Raw genomic sequence first — 18,185 nt, 5'->3', positions numbered from 1 at the left:
CTTATAGGCAATGACCACTCTCAACAACTCTCTGAGACCCTCTGAAAAGCTCCCAGGGAAGAGGGGAAAGAACCTAAGTACACAGAACTACTCCTCAAAGAAGGTAAACTCCTCTGTGTCAGCTCTATGCCGCAGCTCCACCCTCGGCTCTGGCTTTTTTCCAACATCTTCCATGAGTTGTTCAAGGTCCAGGTCACTGGAGGTTTCATCGTCAGGGAGGAAGCTTCCAGCCTCCTGTAGCTCCTGAGGCCCAGGCCCTTCCTTCCCCATGGCAGGCCAGGCCCTGTGATGAGTTGGCAGGGTCAGGCCTTTTGGCACCATTCTAACCTCTTTTTCTTCAGACAAGCCAGTTGCTGACACCTTGCTTTGGGGACCTTTAAATTTTTTCTTAGGACCTATGTGAAAAAGTGACAAAACCAAGAGTCTTATGTAGTCATCCGTCCTTACCTTTTATAAGTCAAACTTCTAAATTTCTATTTCCAAAAACTCTCTGGAAAAGATTACCTTTGTTAATAGAAAGAAATGGGCTTTGTAGTCAGAAAGACCTGGATTCAAGCCATGGATTGACCATATGCTAGACACATGAGCCTCGAGTAAATTTTAAACTTTTTGAGCCTCAGTCTCCTTATTGTTCAAATGGCAAATGTCCATTCATAGAGATATTGAAAAAATTAAAAGGTACTAGCATGGATGTATTTATCTAGCCAGTGCATAGCAATACTCAATAAATGTTAGTTCCTGCCACCTTATCGTTCTTGGTCAAATCCATAACCATTATGTTTCTATAGTGTGTACTGCATACTACAGTCTGAGAGATGCCCTTTTGACCTAACTTTTGTTCTTTTTGAAGTAATGAAAGTCTATAGAATTGTTTTAAAATTATCCAGGAGGAGAGATGCAGACATGAACCCTATTTCCCCAAACTTTTTCCCAAGTCTAGAGCCTTACCTGGCTGGTCAGGATCTGAATTCCTGTGTACTTCTTTCCTTCCTTTTATGGGTACAGGGGAAGCTGCAGGTTCATCTCCCAGAGATCCATTCATCGACTTCCTTTGCTGAGCCCCATCTCGTCTATCTGCTATGCCTGTATCACACCAAACCCCCAACCATGAGGAGCATTTGTTTACTTCTCTCTAAATAGCAGCTTGTCAAGGGTCCATGTAGTTCCCACATTTTAGTCTCTGCCCTGCATCTACTTCTAATCTTAATCTAGTAAATTCTCTCAAAATTTTCCCCCCAAATATTTCCCCCTTCTCTCCTCCACCCTCATCATCTTCTTTTTATGGTTCTCCTCAGAGCCCGCCTTCTCCAGAAAGTCATCCTTCTTGGCTAAGAATTTAAAACATTCATTCCTAAGATTTTATAATTCAATTTACAGGAGGCTACAGCTTCTCCAATGACACTCATGAGTCCTGCCTGTTTTCTCAGGTTCTGCAGCTGAAACAGTCAGTAGGTTCCCAGCTACCTGCAGGCCCCTTACACTCTTTGCTTCTGCCCTGCCTTAACTGTAGCACATGTCCCATTTCCAGCTGGCTTACTTACGTCTTGCCTTGGGTTTTTTTGTCTGAGTTTTGGTTGGCTTGGGACTGGGCAAAGTTGGGTCCTAAGAATGAGACAGAAAAATAAGAAAAGAGAAATAAAGTCACCTAATTGTGTTTTTAATAGAGTGGGATTCTGTAGAAATGATGCGAAGACAAGCCACAGACTGAGGAAAAAATATTTGCAAAAGGCACATCTGATAAAGGACTGTTATCTAAAATATAAAGAACCCATAAAACACAACAATAAGAAAATAAACAGCCCAATTAAAAACATACCAAACACCTTAATGGAGACCTTACCAAAGAAAGTATACAGGTAGCAAATAAGCATATGAAAACACATTAAACATACATCATTAGGTAAATGAAAATTACAACAATGAGATAGTACTATACATCTATTACAATGCCCCAAACCCAAAACCCAACATCAAATGCTGGCAATGATGTGAAGAAACAGGAATTCTCATTAATTGCTGGTGGGAATTCGAAATATATCAGCTACTTTGGAAGACAGTTTGGTGTTTTCTTACAAAACTAAACATACTTGTAGCATATGATCCAGCAATCAAGCTCCTTGGTATTTACCCAAAGGAGTTGAAAACTTAACGTGTACATCGATGTTGATAGCAACTTTATTCATAATTGCCCAAACTTGGAAACAACCAAAATGTCCTTCAGTAGGTGAATGGATAAATAAACTGTGGTGCAACCAAAAAGGGAACATAATTCAGAAAAGAAAAAAATGAGCTATCAAGCCCTGAAAAGACATGGAAGAACATTAAATGCATTATTCTAAGTGAAAGAAGGCAGTCTGAAAAGGCTACATGCTATATGATTCCAACTATATGACATTTTGGAGAAGGCAAAACTATGGAGACAATAAAAAGATCAGTGGTTGTCAGAGGTTGAGGGGTACCAGGGAGAGAGCTGAATAGGTGGAGCACACAGGATTTTTAGGGCAGTGAACATACTCTGTATGATACTATAATGATGGATACATGTCATTGATACATTTATCTAAACCTATAGAATGTGTAACACTAAGAGTGAATCACAGTATAAATTATGGGCTTTGGGTGAATATGATGTGTTAATGTAGGTTCACTGATTATAGCAAATGCACGACTCTGTTGGGGGATGTTGATAATGGGGGAAGCTATGTATGTTTGGGAAAGGGATATATGGGAATTCTCTCTACCTTTCTCTCAATTTTGCTGTGAACCTAAACACTACTCTAAAAATCTCTTCAAATATGAAAAGGAAATCTATATTTCATGTGCCTGAAAAGAGGCTAAGGAAACAAGTGAATGAATATCCTAAGTGTCCACACAGTGGGAAGGGAGAATAAAGAGAGGCAACCTGGTATTCTCTGAAATTGCTCCAGTAATAACCAAAGAACTACAGTAGAAATCGAGATGGTAATCAAGAAATAAGATCCTAACCCTGGCCAGGTAGGTCAGTTGGTTAGAGAGTTGTCCCAATACACCAGGATTGCAGGTTCGGTCCCTGGTAACGACACATACAAGAATCAACCAATGAATGCATAAATACATGGAACAGCAAATCAATTTTTCTCTCTCTCTCTCAAATCAATCAATCAATAAAAGTTTTAAAAGAAATAAGTTCCTAGAGATGTTATATATTAGAGAGAATACCCAAGGAAACAGGAGAGTCTCCTTTTCTTAACACCTTTATGAGATAAGGCCAGTCAGGGCTACCCTGAGGCAGGGACAGGTCAGTTCTCTAGTAAATAATAAGCCCATGCCAATCAGATGCCCTAGAGGAACCTCCTAAAAGGAGTCCTAAGAATCAGTCTTACTTTTTTCCCTTCCTTCTTCTTCTCCAAGTCTGACTCTTCCTCTTTCTCCAAGGAGGAAACTGGACCTTTAGCCCCAGAGAGCATTAAGTCTAGAACAGGAATAGGAAGGGAAAGCTAAATCATTTATTCAATAAAACAGGTGATGAGTTAATAGAGCTGATCCCAGAGAACAAGTCTTCTAACTGCCCTTCGTGTCCAAGCAGTATTTTCTCTGTGATAACTCTAGATTACCATGGTTCAACCCTTTTCAAAGTCCCATCACTATCCAGTGTGCACCCTTCCTCCCTGCCCCCTTTTTTCCTCCATTCCTCTCTCCACTCATCCATCCATCTATCCATCCCCGACACTGGGCCAATAGTATTCATGGAAAGCCTCTTATTATACAATCAAGAATTAGGCTAATGACATTAGAAAGAAAATAAAGAAAAGTTTCAGTTGCTGGCCTCATGAAAGAATCCCTCCTCTCCTTCTTTAGCCCTCATCCTTCTACATATTCTACCTTTTCCTTCCCCAGTATGATCCATTGTGTCCTTTGTAGATCCATTGTATCGGCTCCAGAAACCAAACAATTTAACCCGCTCCTGAGGGAACCAAGAAAAAAAAGCATCATCTACTACTCCCTGGGTAACTACTGTTGCCCTCTGATTTCAAGATTTTACTTATAGAATGTATATTCATATTCCATACCATTTTCACTTGAAATCTCACAGTAGATTTACCCAAATTTTTGTGGAGATTAACTGTTATAGTATTATAGTAAAATAATATATAATTAGGTAATATTATATAATATTACCTTCACTTTTCCAGTTTATAATTCAGTAAATAACTGGGAAGAGGAAATTCACTGTTTGTCATTCTCTGCCCCACCCCTAAATGCAGAATGTGAGGGTAAAAACTGACTCTGCATAAAAGATAAGTTAGGATACATACATCTGAGACTTGAAGTTAAAATAGAAATGAAGGATACCCCCTACCACAAACTATGTCTGGGCTGAGGAAATATCCCATTTGTTGAAGGGTAAGGAAAAGAAGGGATTAGTTAAGGAATCAAGGGAATTTGGCCTAGGAAAAAAAGACTACCTAGTTATAAGAGTAAGACAGTGAAATGGGGAAGGACAAACCAGATTTCTGCAGTAAAGAATGCATGGTTTGCTTTGGGTCTCAAGTCCCAAAAAGAAGCTAATATGTGGTCTAAATGCCCTCCCACCTGAATACTGATCTGTTCTGCCTCTTGAGCCATTATCATGGCCGCCCGTAGCTTCTGGCTGCAGTCCTTGTTCCTGCACTTCTTCTGAAATGGAAGATTAGAGAAGTGACCCACCATACTACTATTCACCAGACATTATCTTTAGCTACATTTACTGTTAGTTCTTGGTATTGAAATAATAATCTTATTAATCCTTTGAGCTCAGGGACACAATTCCCTCTTAGCCCCCAACAAAAACCCTTCACTAATCCTTAGCAATATTTTCAACCAACAATTTGGTGTTTTCTCCAATGTAAACTCCATGGAAATTTGAAAAGACAAGATTAAAGGAGTTCAGATGATTAAACTTTTAAGATTCTCACAAGTTTCTTTAGATCTAGCTGCTTAATACTGACTGCCTGATTTTCCTAAGGCTCCCGAGGTGCTGGACCTCTGCTCATTTGTAAGGCTGGTCAAACCCAAAGTAATTATAGGGAGGAACTATTATTTAGTTAATTCACTCATTCTCAGCCAGGGGAGGTTTTGGCCTTCCAGGAGTCATTTGACAATGCCTAGAGACAACTGTTTGGTTGTCACAAAGTGGGAGTTGCTACTGATTAGATGTCAGTGGAGCCCAGAGATGCTGCTAAACATCATACACTGCAGAGGACAGCCCTCCACAAGTAATTATCTAACTCAAAATGCCAATAGTGTCTAGACTAAGAACCCTAAGTTCATCTGTGCCCTCATTTCTGCCACACCTGCTTTGGCTAAACTATAGGAAATCAGAGTCTTCAGGAAACCCTCCCATCCAAAGGCAGGGAAGGAGACTAAGAAAAATCATTATCTTGTTGCAATCCTGGCAGTAAGAGGAGTCCCTCATGAATAACCTCACCCTTGCATACTTGGTCAGACACAGGACTTTCTCCTGACACAGCTCTCCCTGGGAGAAAATCGGTTTAATAAGGGGAAGATTTAGTTTTCAAGTTCCCTGTACCACAATTGACCCCAAATGGTTGCTCACCACTCCAGCTAGCTCCAGAGACAGCTCCTGGAAGTTCTTTAGCATGTTGACTGGGATCCAAGCACGAGAGACTATTTCTCCAAAAAATGTCACATGGTACTTAGACTGAAACAGAAAATGGTTATGACCCTGGCTGGTGTGGCTCAGTGGATTGAGCGCCAGCCTGCAAACCAAAGGGTCACTGGTTTGATTCCCAGTCAGGGCACATGCCTGAGTTGTGGGCCAGGTTCCCAATAGGGGGCACATGAGGGGCAAGCACACATTGATGTTTCTGTCCCTCTCTCTCTCCCTTCCCCTCTCTCTAAAAATAAATAAATAAAGTATTTTAAAAAAATTGTTATGCTATAGCCTCTTGTCTTTCTCCTTGCTTTGGTCTGCTAGCCAGAAAAGGCAGGAGAAGAACTGAAGAGTCACTAGGAAAGAGGTGCTGGGCCTCATCTGCTCCCTTAAACCTGACCCACCTGACCAATCTAATTTGTTGTTCTTCTATTCCAACCTCAGGAATCCTATCCAATGCATATTTACCAAAACAATAAATGTCCTAATACATCTTTAATTAGACACAAGCTTGTTTTTGTATGGGAACATTTATTTCTGTCACTCTAGCTAAGGTTCTGTTTCTACCCGTGTCTACTGGCTATGCCTGTGATTCTAACTCTGTACATTTGTTAGAATGAATTTGGTCATTACTTTAGTCTTACCACCTACTTAAATCAGGAAAACTCACCGGCAGGGAATCAAGATGAGAAGCAAAAAGAAAATATTCCCCCAGGTCAGGGTCACATTCCACCATGCCTGGCCACCTGGGAAAGATAGGTCGGTACAGGGGACAGAAGAGAAGGGGTTAGATGAACAGAACACAAACTCGTCAATATACATGTATAGAAAGAGGCAATGTTTTGTAAGAAAAAAAAAATTCCCAAAGATAGAATCCCCTGTCAATCCCTCCCAGTGTTCACTACCAAATGACTGAAGTGACTTCCATCAATGTACAAAGAAGCTCAGTATCCTCCTTGTAAAAGCATCTTATCCTTAGGCCTTCCAGTAACTCTGAGAACAAAGTCTTCTCACTAGGGACATCTCCAAAGAAAAAATTACTCATCCCACCCTCTCTTGTTCTCTTTACTTTGTCCCTAATACCTCAGTGTTTAAAAAAAAATGCTGTAGAGCCACCCCCCTCTTTCTACGCACTCCGGGTAGAACTATCAGGTCCTTTTTTTCCAGGGAGGTATCACCTCCACTGTGAAACTCTAGAAAACACACTCTTTCAAAGCCTCCAACTTTGGTACTTCATCTTTTCCCCCACCCCATGCTCTTTCTAAAACAGGTAGCATTTCCATTGTAAATGTTTTCCATTTGCTTCCCTCTCTATTTGAATCTAGCACTCCCAAGTTCATGAAGGATGCTCTGAGTATGCCATACCAGGGGTAACCATATTGCTTGGCCCAGATGATGGATCCTGGGATGTAGGAGGCATAGGCCACTTCACTCTCACACCCTGTCCAGGTCTCCTCAGGGATATCACAGCGATTATACTCCAAGTCTGGAAGAAAAAAAAAAAGGATTGAAGGGAAGTAAACAGCCTGGATGATGACAGAAGGTAGGACAAGAAGAAGCTGATATAGGCAGTAGGTGGGACAGGGCATCTAGGAGACAGGCATGGAGGAAGAACAAAGACCCATGGAGGACATGCCAGAAGTAAGAGTGCTGCCTCCTTATACTCTAAAGAAAGAGATTCCAGACTTCTATATCCCACATTGCCTGGCCCTGCTTCCATCTATGTAACATCATGATGGTAATTTCCATGAGACTCTTTTTTCCCATCTATAAAATAATTGGGCTGAACTAGAGCATCATAATCTATGTGAAGTAGTTTCAAACATTCAAAAATTCTAAGCCACTAAATCTCACCTGCTTTTCCCCATATATCCAAAATTCTTTCCTATCCACCAACCCAATACCAATCATCTAATCAGTATTGATAAGGTCAGGCCAATGTTGCAAAAGATGGAATTTGCTCAGAACATACATTAAGATTCCATGCCCCCTACCCATAACATAACTCTTCAAGTTGTCTTTTTCTAGCCCATTAAGCCAAATTCAACTTGATATGACAGGCAGATCCTTTTCTCTCTCCCAAATGCTGCAAGAACCACTGGAATTGAAACTACACCTACAACATAATTAATTTAAAGGATATGTGCAGAGAAAGACAGAGTGGAACAATAAACCCCCCCAAAAAAATTTCCAATCTATTCTACCTGTATTCTGGTCACAGGACCAAGTATCTGGAAGGACTGAGGGGTCAATGTTCCCACGAAGCTGCCTCCATTTCTCACAGTTTGGGGAGGAACATTGGACCCAGACTAGACATTGACCTGTAACAGGAAAAATACTGAAATAAGAGACTCAAAAATATGGTCTTCCTTCTTTAATCCAACTGAAATAAATATAGTCCCCACCAGAATCACATAGCCTTAGAGATCACCTAGTCCAATCCTTGACTTATAAATTGAAAAACCAAGGCTTAAAGAATATAACTGACTTGCTGAAGATCAGTCTAAATTTGTGGCAGAGCTAAATTTAAAACAAAGGTCTCACATTTCAATCTTTTACTATACCATGCTATCATCTTTCCTCCACCCAGGGCAGAAAGGAGTGTTTCCTGTATTGATAGTTCTTAAAAAGTTTGGATTTCATCCTTCTGGCTAGTGCCTTGTTCTCTACTGGGATGTCAGTACTCAAAAGTTCTTTTAAAGGACTACCCATCATCTTTTGTGTACAACATCCAGAGTTCCTGTCTGAATCTCAACGGATTTACCTGTCACCAAATCACCAAGTTGCAGCCTTTGGGCCCAACAACCCTGAGTTCACCCCCCTCCAAAAGACTGAGGTCTAAATCCATTGTTTCTCAGTCAGCTAACTACTGATGAAAAGCAAAACATTCCTTGTATTCATTACCTTCCAAACTTTCATCCTCACCTTTCTCTATTCCCACATTTTCTAAATTGATCTGGTGTCCCACACAGCCTTTTCTCTTTCCCTCCCAAATCCTTCCACTGTATGTGTGGTGTTTTTGTTTTCTTTGGTTGTTTGTTTGTTTGTTTGTTTGTTTGTTTGTTTTGGAATTCCAGATAACAGCAACAAGAGTCCACATATCCTCAACCTCTTCTCTGAACCTCTCTCTCCTTTTTGAAACCTGGTGATGAACTGACATTGCCTCTACCCAACCTCACCCCACCCATGGCCCTCTAAACAGAGTTGGTTCCTTCTCATACATCTCATGTCTCTCAGGCCAGAAAATTGGTTTAGCATCATACTTATTCCCTATTGCCACTTCCAGCAGACCATTACCATACTCCTTACTATAAAAACTCTCCTTCCCTTGAGGTCCATGCCATGGAACTACCCTGCCTTCTCATCTCCCTTGGAAAGATGCTGACATCTGGTTCAGCCTTCTCCTCTCTGCCTCCTGCCCTCATTCCAGATGACACTGTTTCAACAAGTGTAACTCAAAAAGCACACCATCTCTGAGTTCCTTGACCTTTTTCCTCCAAGCTACCTCAGTAACTCACTTCACTTTAGTAACCTACTCCTACCCTTGCATGCCCCACCCAGTCATCTGCAGGGACCACATACTCCCTTGAATCACTTATCTAAACACCCCTCTCTGGGGAAAATTCCCCATCCTTGCACTTCACTTGCTCAAAAACCCCTACAGCAACTTTCACTTTATCTAGATCTCCGATCCACTGGCTCCTTCCATCCCCTCAATCCAGTAGAAATCTCTTTTCTTTACTCTGAACTTGCTCAGGTTTGATTCCTTAGATATTCACTCTACTTTTCCTATGCATATATTCATTAAACTGAGTGTTGCCTGAGAAAAATCACATAACCAGGCACATAGGTGCACTATATGTTCACAATACGTTTCCCTAGCAAGTTCACTCTCCCGCTGTCAAATTTTACCTTAAATGCCTGAACCCCCATCCCATCAAAATCATCCCTTAGAAAAGCATATTATGGGTCATTTTCTCAATTACTTAATTTGAAAAACAAAGTACTAGTTGAGAATGATATATTTTTCTGAAAAGACAGTTGCCAATATTTTTGGATGTTTGCAGAGATGACCTAGGAAGACTAGAAAAAAAGAATGGGAGAAGGGGCTGGGTGTCATAAAAGTAATAAATGAATAAAATAAATGGTTGGTTGTCAAAATAATGAATATTCATGAAGAAATGAGTGAGGTAAAAAATCATCCTAATAACATAGAACTTGGCTTGGAATGAAATCTCCAATAACAATAATAAACAATTCTTTAAAGTTCCCTTTCCAACAATGCAGAAAGAGAGGAAGATGATGTGTTGGAAAATTGTATTTGAGGCTCACACCATGGCTCTATGATAATGAGGACTGATGTCATAGACGCATGAGATCAGGTCAATTGACTGCTCCTTCTTGAAACACTAGTTTCCTTGGATTCTGTGATCACTCATTCTTCTGTTCCTCCTCCCCATCTTTCTGGCAGTTCCCTCCTCAGTCTCCTTTATTGGGTTCTCCTTGCTCTCCACACAATCTCTAAATGTTGGGGTTCCAAAGCCTGATTATGTGTGCTTGCTCCCCATGTTACGCTTTCTCCTGAGGCAACCTCTTCCATTCCAATATCTTTGAAATACATTTTCATTACTAATAACACACTGATGTTTACTAACAGCCTCTGTTCTGAGCTCTTTGACAATCCTGTTTAGATGCCTCAAAATGATCTCAAACCTAATGGGCCCAAATCCAAACAGTTAATCTTATCCCACATATTTGCTCTTCCTCCACCTTTCCCCACCTCCTTTCATGTACTGCTCAAATCAGAAACCAATCATCTTTGACATACCCTCCCCTCTCTCACACCCCTACCCCGTATCCAAGTCATTACCAAATTTTGACAATGTTACCTCTAAAATGTATCTTAAAATCATCCGCTTCTCTGTCTCCACTTTCATCATCCCAATCTAAGTCACCAAAATATATAATCCTAGCACTAAATTCTTAACTTGTCTACTCTTGCCCCCCACCACCTCCCCATTTCATTCTCCAGTTGGGTCCTTTTAAAACATTAATTTGATGATGTCACTCCCCTGGTTAAAACCCACCAATGTCTTCCTACTGCACTTTTGAAAAAATTCTGACTTTGTAACATGGTCTTTGATCTCATCATTATCTACCTCTACATTTATCCAGAGCCACTTTCCTGCCTTGCTTCTCCTTGCTCTCTGAATTTCAATCATACCAGCTTTCTTTTAGTACCTGGAATATGCCAAACTTCACCCTGTCTAAAACTCTTTCTCCTACTCTTACCTTTCCTTCGGGTTTCAGCTTAAATGTAATTTCCTTAGAAATGCATTCTAAGGAATCCTGACTGACCCATTTTTAATTAGGTCTCCATTATTTCCTCTCATGACACTCCATTTTTTAACGTCATAGTACTTAACGCAAATTGATTGCATTTATCAAATACTCCCCTTTCAACTTCCTGCTCTAGGAGGACTCACCTCTCCCCTTGGCAACTGTAAGAAACAGGAAGGGTAATTCTTTTATAACAAAAGGCTTACACATTTAGTACAATCACAATCTGACTCATAAGCACTGCCTAAGGAGTAAATTTCCATCTTCCAGTATAAAGTCTAATCCTTTCTCTAATACTGAGAGGTTCAGGAGATGGATCAATACCATCCAGACTACCTGACGGCCCAGATTAGACTAATACCTCCAATTCTTTACATTACCATGTCGTAATAACAGAAGAAATGGTCTATTTCCCTGGACTGCCTTGTTTGATGCCTACAAAGTCTTGCTGGAGTTTTCTTTCAAGTATGCACAAATCATATTATGCTTCCATAATTAGAATTATATACATATGCATATACATGTTAGACATTAGCTGATTGTTTATTCCATTGTTCCTTACACTTTAGGTTGTTTTGTGTGTTTGTTTGTATGTGTGTGTGCATGTGTGTGTGCAAGCCTGTTTTCCTCCAGATTGTTCACGGTACTTATTTTCAATATTTTAAACATATGCACTAATATATTATATGATATGTTTTACTTCTTATCCTAAGAGGTCTCAATATTACCAAGGTTATTTCATATAAAATATTTATTATCTGTCTGGCACACTAAAACTGTAAATTCTATAAATTCAGGGATTATCTATTTTGTTCACCACTATATTTCCAGCACCTAGCACAATGCCTGGCATATAATATAATGCATTAATAACTATTGTTAAAATAATTAATAAATCTATATCCATCCTTATCTTCCCTCCATCCTATCTCAAAGTCTAAACTGTCCTTTCTGATTAAGAATAAATTCTCTGGTTCTCTTCTCATTCCCTTCAATTTCTTCTTCTCTACAATTTTCCCTGAGCACATAAATATGCTGACAACACACAAGTCAAGTCTATTTCTTTCCAAAGAAAGTTTAAAAAAAGAAAAACTTTACCTCAACTCTACACTCAGTTCCCCCTTATTTACCATTTTATCCCTTCTAGCTTTCACACCTAATTTAAAAAGTATTTATTCTTCAACGAACTGTACCTGCCATTCACCCTTACCAACCCTTATGATTGTTCTAATCAAGACCCTAACGACTTCCTAATTGTGATATCCCTTTAGCACTTTCAACTCTTTATCCTCTTTGATGTCTCTGAAGTAGCATTTGACAAGCCTAAAACTCCCTTTCTTTATATATGTATTTTTATTTTATTTTTTTAATACTCCCTTTCTTGAAATTCTATCCTCCCCTGGCATCTCTGATAACACACTCTCATAGTTCCTTCTCATACATCTCATGTCTCTCAGGCCACAAAATGGGTTCTACCTTTCTAATTTTCTTAGTTCTTAGTTTTTCCACTGGGCAGCTCTTCTTCTGCTCAATCTTAAATATTATATTGCCCCAAGGATTTTTTATTGTTCTTCCCTTTTCATTCCCCACCTTCTTCTTGGAAAAATTTCACTCATTTCTACTGATGAAGATGACTCCCAAATTTCTACCTCCAACACAGACCTCTTTCTTGAGCTCTAAATCTCATCAAAGACCCCCTAACCTGTCCAAAGCTAAATTTATCACCTTAAACTTACTCTTTCTTCTATATCCTCCATTTTAAAGATTTTATTTATTTATTTGTTTGTTTGTTTGTTTTTAGAGAGAGGGGAAGGTAGGGAGAAAGGAAGGGAGAGAAACATAAATGTGCAATTGAAACATCTATCAGTTGCCTCTTGCACACCCCCAAGTGGGAATCTGGCCCACAACCCAGGTATGTGCCAGGACCAGGAATTGAACTGATGACCTTTTGGTCCTCCAAACAACACCCAACCCACTGAGCCACACCAGTCAGGGCTATATTCTCCATTTTAGATCATACTTTTTTTAGCCACTCAGTCACTCATGCCAGAAAACAGGATCATTCTAGAGGCTGAGGCCTCCCTCTTCCTTAGCTCTCATAACTGGCAACTATAGCATATTGATCCTTCCTCCTAAAGATCAAATTTGTCTCTTCCTTTTCTCTGCTATTGTCCACCTTCCTTGCTTGGATTACTATTTCTCTGAGTCTAGTCTTTCTAAGAATCCATCTTCCATGCTACTGCCAAAGTGAGCTTTCTAAAATGCAAATCTTATCAAGTTTTCCCTACTTAATTTTTATGATTCCTCTTTACCTGTAAAATAAAATCCAAATTCCTTAGCTTCACTTGTAAGGCCCTTTATGACCTGGCCCTTGCTTGCCTCTAGCCTTATCTTCCTCACCCCTGCAACATCTCACTCCATAGCACACCTAAAAGCTACAAACATTAGCTCTCCTCCATAACTCTGACAATAATTATCACTCTGATCCACCCCCATTTCCACCTTGGTTCATCTGACTAAACTATACTTCAAGTTCTCACTCAAGCAGTATGTTTTCTTAGAAACTTTTCCAGGTCTACTCCCAGCTTGTAGCTTTCTTATTTGCCTTCCGTATAAGCCTATCTCCCTTGTGGGGGGCTTATATTCATTTCCTCTGCACTTATCCAGGATCTCCTAAAATGCCTGGTATATAGTAGGCACCCAAAAACTATGGATTATATGAATGAATAATTGAATAAATTAAACCTTTCTCTCTCTTCCTCAGCAGCATATCCTACAATAAGTATCTGTGAGAAATTAATTTTAATGTTTGCAGAATTCCCTCTAACATTCTAACTCTTGCCTCTCTCCTCCATCTCCAGTTTTCAACTCCAAGTAGTTTTTCAAAACCATGGCTGAACTCACCAAAACCACTTTCCTCTCCTTTCTGTTGGTCCCTAGTCTGAGGATGACCCTGAACCACTTTCTTTGGTTGGTCTTTCTGTCTGTGCTCATGTCCACTTTGGGCTTTCTTCATTTTCTCATCTTCTGGGAAGATAAAACATTGTAGGGCAGAAAGATGAGGAAGAGATTTTTTATGGATAGTAAAGCAGGAAGAAGGAACGAAGGAAGAAGAATCAGAACATGACAGTTTTAAGCCTTAGGTTGGAAATTTTCAGCTTGCCCATTGTCTGATTACCTAATTTCATGGATTAAGTATGATACTTGAGCCAGATGTCAAAGTATATCTGACTATACTTACGAGCTTTCTCATTTCTTTTGCTTAAGGAGAGTTTACTGAATTTCTTCTCAGAGGATGCAGGATCTGGCTGGCCTGGCTTAGATGTCTTTATCTCAGGGATTATTCCATCTTCCTGAGAGGCTGAAATCTCTAGAATATGAGGTACCATTACCCTCTCTCTGAAAATAAGATTTTCTTTTTTATGAAAAAGTCAAAGAATCCAAGAATAATAATTAAGAGCACAGAAGAATCCTAGGCTCTGTAAGGCCCCGAGGTCATTTTATCTATCTGCTTGCCTAATTTTCCCAATTCAAACAGGTATCTTTCCTAAGCTAAGAGAAATCTACAAAGATATAAAAAATGACCAGCTAGATAGATAGGCGATTTATAAATATTAAGTCCACATTGTTATCAACTTGCCTTACAGGGATAAACTTACCTATCAGCATTATCATTATCAGTAGTAGACAAAGCATTTCCTGGTTCCTTGTCTAACTGGGTACATCTTATGGACTGGACACAGGAAGTTTCTGCAAAATCAAGGCTAGATTCTATCACCACCACCCCTCCCCACAAAAAAAAACCCCAAAATACTATAAGCAGAGAAGCAGTCAAAGAAAATAACCACCCCATTATTTCAAAACTGTAACCTTACATTAAAATGTTTTTTACCTGTTGCCTGGAAGAGTCTACTTTTGGAGTTTTGTTATATCATAAAATTTTAAGTCTTTAAATTTTCAGGAAAAACTATAAATCTATGTCCTCCTGAAAGAATTTCCAGATTGATCTGCCTCATTCCAGGATAACCAGGAAAAATTTTAATTTGCTTATTTTAACTTTTATTTTATGTGTTTTTTATCATTTGTTCTTCAAATTTTCCTCTAGAAATAGAAGTACACCTAAAAACAGCTGAAAATATCAAACTACTCTTCTTAGCTCATGACTTTATAGAGAGGGTCTCAGGGCCTATTCTATAGAGTTCTTTGTTCTAAAAGTCAAATCCCTGAATATGTGTTGAAACAATATGAGAAATAAAAAATTTACAAAGGTAGATAGAAACTAAGTTCTTCAAACCTGGCAAAAATAACTTCTAAGTAGATTCTGAACCTATAAATATGAATTTAAATTACATTTAAAAATCTAGAAGAGACTATATTTACATTCTGAAGTCAATGTAATCTACTTTTCTAGAAGTGTGTGCCCCCTATCTAAGGTGGTTTAGCTACAATCTTGTTGATAGAAGATGAAGTATTGTAAAATATTTCAAAGTCTTATCTATAAAGTCTTTTAAAATATTTCAAAGTCCTAATATTTTCTTACTTAGAAAGATGGAGGGAAGGAGTGAAGCTGTCAACATACCTCAGGTAACAGTTTTTCTACCTAACTGAAACTATTTTTCTCTCACTATAAGCCATACCCAAGCATTGTTGGAGGGACTTCTGGAGCACAATCTGGACAATCTCCTCAAATTCTTCATTGGTAAGACTTGATTTTTCCTGCAGAGACGGGGTATGGAAGAAAAACTGTTTGTTTTTTCCCCAGTTCTCCTCTCTGGCCAGTCAGAAAAGACTCCTTTACATGAGGCAGTAAATTCATAAGGTTGAGAGCATGAAAACAATGATCACACATAAGGACTCTACAAACTCTATCCCAGATCTCCTGGGAATAAAAGAATCAAAGAAAAGAAAAATGTTAGTTAAATTTTTGTCCACCTCTACTTTCATCTCCATCCCACCTCAGGCCCTACCTACCCACCCATTATTTCCTGCTAAGTGCTTTCATCAAAACATTTTTGGCCTCTTAAAGAAAAAAAAAAATGGCAGTCCCAAAAAAGGAATAAAAAACTGAAACTACAAGATGAATTTTGTGAACATGAAAAGATTCTTTTTGTCCAGGACGGATGACTAGAAGAAACTGTTCCACCAGAGCCCAATAATATTACTGATACCTTTTCTTTTTTATCTGCTTGCTTGTTGTCTTGAGCTTTTACCTTCTTCTCCTGGCCACTGCTTGCACCATCCTCTGTGGTTGCTTTCTTCTCTTTCTTCTCTAACCTGGCCTTCAGCAGGTTTGGCCTGGCCTCTATCTCTCGGGAACTGATCCCCAGGGTCTCCTCTTTGCGTGAGTTAAGGCTATAGGGCATCAGGCTATGCAATTTTTGTGCAGGTGGGGCAAAGGTTTTTTTTGGTCCTTTCCCACGTTCTGAAAGAAATTTAATCATCAAATGGAATTTATAAAGCAAAACACAGAGACTGCCAAACACTGCCCATTGACTGACCATATCAGAATTATATGGAGTTTAACAGATTCAGATTTCTAGGCCTGTCCTCACCCACCTAAACCTTCCCTGCCCAGAGATTTTGATGAAATATTTTAAAGTGAGGCCTGAGAATCTGTAATTTTACAAAACTATCTAGATGATTCTGATGTACTTCCAGGCTTAGGAACCACTGAGTAATTTAAAGGTGAAAAATATGATAAATACAAACATACAGGAAACTGAATTATTCAAATGTGAAAATTTTTTAATTTGCTTATTTTAACTTTGGACAAAATTTTATGGGAAATTAAGAAAAAATGAAAAAACTAATCAAAACCTACGAATGATTCAATGAAAACTGTGGTGATCCTTCCAGGTATAAGTAATATCTCTTTCTTCTGAGCTTCTATAACACTTTGTACCTGCCTGGTAGCATTCACCCCATTCAAATGTATGTTATAGATATTACAATGTCTTTTCTTTCCCTACTAGTTCATACATTCCTTGAGCAATGTTTCTAAGATATATATTTCACTCAAAATATATAGAAACATAGTAACTTATACAGAGTGATCACAAAATATACGTGAGTTGAGCTTCCCTTTGGTGAGATACTTAACCGCTTGGTCCAGACGACTAAGAGCTGGAAAAGAAGGAAAAAATGAGAGAAATATATAAAGGGAATCTCCCTCACTCTTGACTCACCATCTTTATGCAAGGTTGTCATCATTCAGCTCAGAAGCTACACTCTCTCTGTGCCTCTGTTGAAAGAAAAGGAAGAAAGGAAGAAAGGAAGAAAAGAAAAGAAAAGAAAAAAGAAAAGAAAAGGAAAGAAAAGGAAAGAAAAAAAGAAAAGAAAGAAAGGAAGGAAGGAAGAGAAAGAAAAAGGGAGGGTGGGAGGGAGGGAGGGAGGAGAGAGAAAAAGAAAGATTAACTACTATGACTCTGATCAAACTTGATTTTAAAATCTCTTCTCTTCCATCTTCCTGGGTTCAGGATTTCTTTTCCTGCAACCCCCGAATTACATTTTGTGCCTTCTTGACTACACCCTGCCTCCTCAGCAGTACCAGGGGATAATTAGAGTTACTGTTTTAAAGATTAGCAATAGCACTTAGTGCTTTAGGTGCTGAAGAGGTAGTTATAAGACATCTGTGGGCCAGCAGAGTGCTGAGACAACTTGTGGGTGATGTTCTAATGATTTATACATTTTTTCAATTTACACTTTCCACTATTGATATTACCTCTACAGAGGTTTTTCTTTTATCAGCCTAAACTTATAATCCTCTACCCAGTTTTCTTTATTTTTCTAACAGTTATAATTAAACATTGTAAATCTGATAGAGTATTTACAGGTCATAAAATGCCACCTCCCCTTTTTACAGGTGAAAAAACACACAAAGAGATGTTAAGTGGCTTGCCCAAAACTTTACTTGGTTGAGCGAAGTTGAACCCAGGTCTTTGGCTTTCAAATCCCACTAATACCACATCTATTCTTCTCTATAATCTTATTTCTGGCTGTTGGTTTTAAGTACTTTGAAGGCCCTAGACTTGAAATTCAATCTTCCAACTCTGCCATCTCCTACATATAAAGGGACCCAAAAGTAGCATAAAATGAATCTTTTGGTTCACATACAATTCTCTGAAAAGGATCTGAAAATTTTAACACTTGCAAATGGCCAAGCTATAGTAAATACTCAGTTGTTCAGAGCGTAGAGTTCCTCTCTCTGGTTCCT

The 18,185-nt window shown here is 39.0% G+C and overlaps 1 protein-coding gene across 1 annotated transcript; it reads right to left on the bottom strand.

The window, feature by feature from the left end:
• Window positions 1–87: 87 nt before the first annotated feature.
• Window positions 88–17,268, bottom strand: ZCWPW1 (zinc finger CW-type and PWWP domain containing 1). The gene is made up of 16 exons (XM_054589307.1): window positions 17,158–17,268; window positions 16,141–16,394; window positions 15,610–15,688; window positions 14,632–14,722; window positions 14,214–14,371; window positions 13,877–13,999; window positions 7,837–7,953; window positions 6,998–7,118; window positions 6,303–6,378; window positions 5,576–5,680; window positions 4,573–4,656; window positions 3,862–3,943; window positions 3,363–3,451; window positions 1,542–1,602; window positions 949–1,083; window positions 88–395 (listed from the first exon to the last, which is right to left on the bottom strand). The coding sequence occupies exons 1-16, from the start codon at window positions 17,180–17,182 to the stop codon at window positions 88–90; spliced, it is 1,908 nt and encodes a 635-aa protein (XP_054445282.1). The 5' UTR covers window positions 17,183–17,268.
• Between the last annotated feature and the right edge of the window lie 917 nt (window positions 17,269–18,185).

This window comes from Pteronotus mesoamericanus, unplaced genomic scaffold (genome assembly GCF_021234165.1).
Source record: "Pteronotus mesoamericanus isolate MK-2021 breed Mesoamerican mustached bat unplaced genomic scaffold, CSHL_Meso_final scaffold_167, whole genome shotgun sequence".
Classification (NCBI taxonomy): domain Eukaryota; kingdom Metazoa; phylum Chordata; class Mammalia; order Chiroptera; family Mormoopidae; genus Pteronotus; species Pteronotus mesoamericanus.
This window is presented reverse-complemented; position numbering and strand designations above follow the sequence as displayed.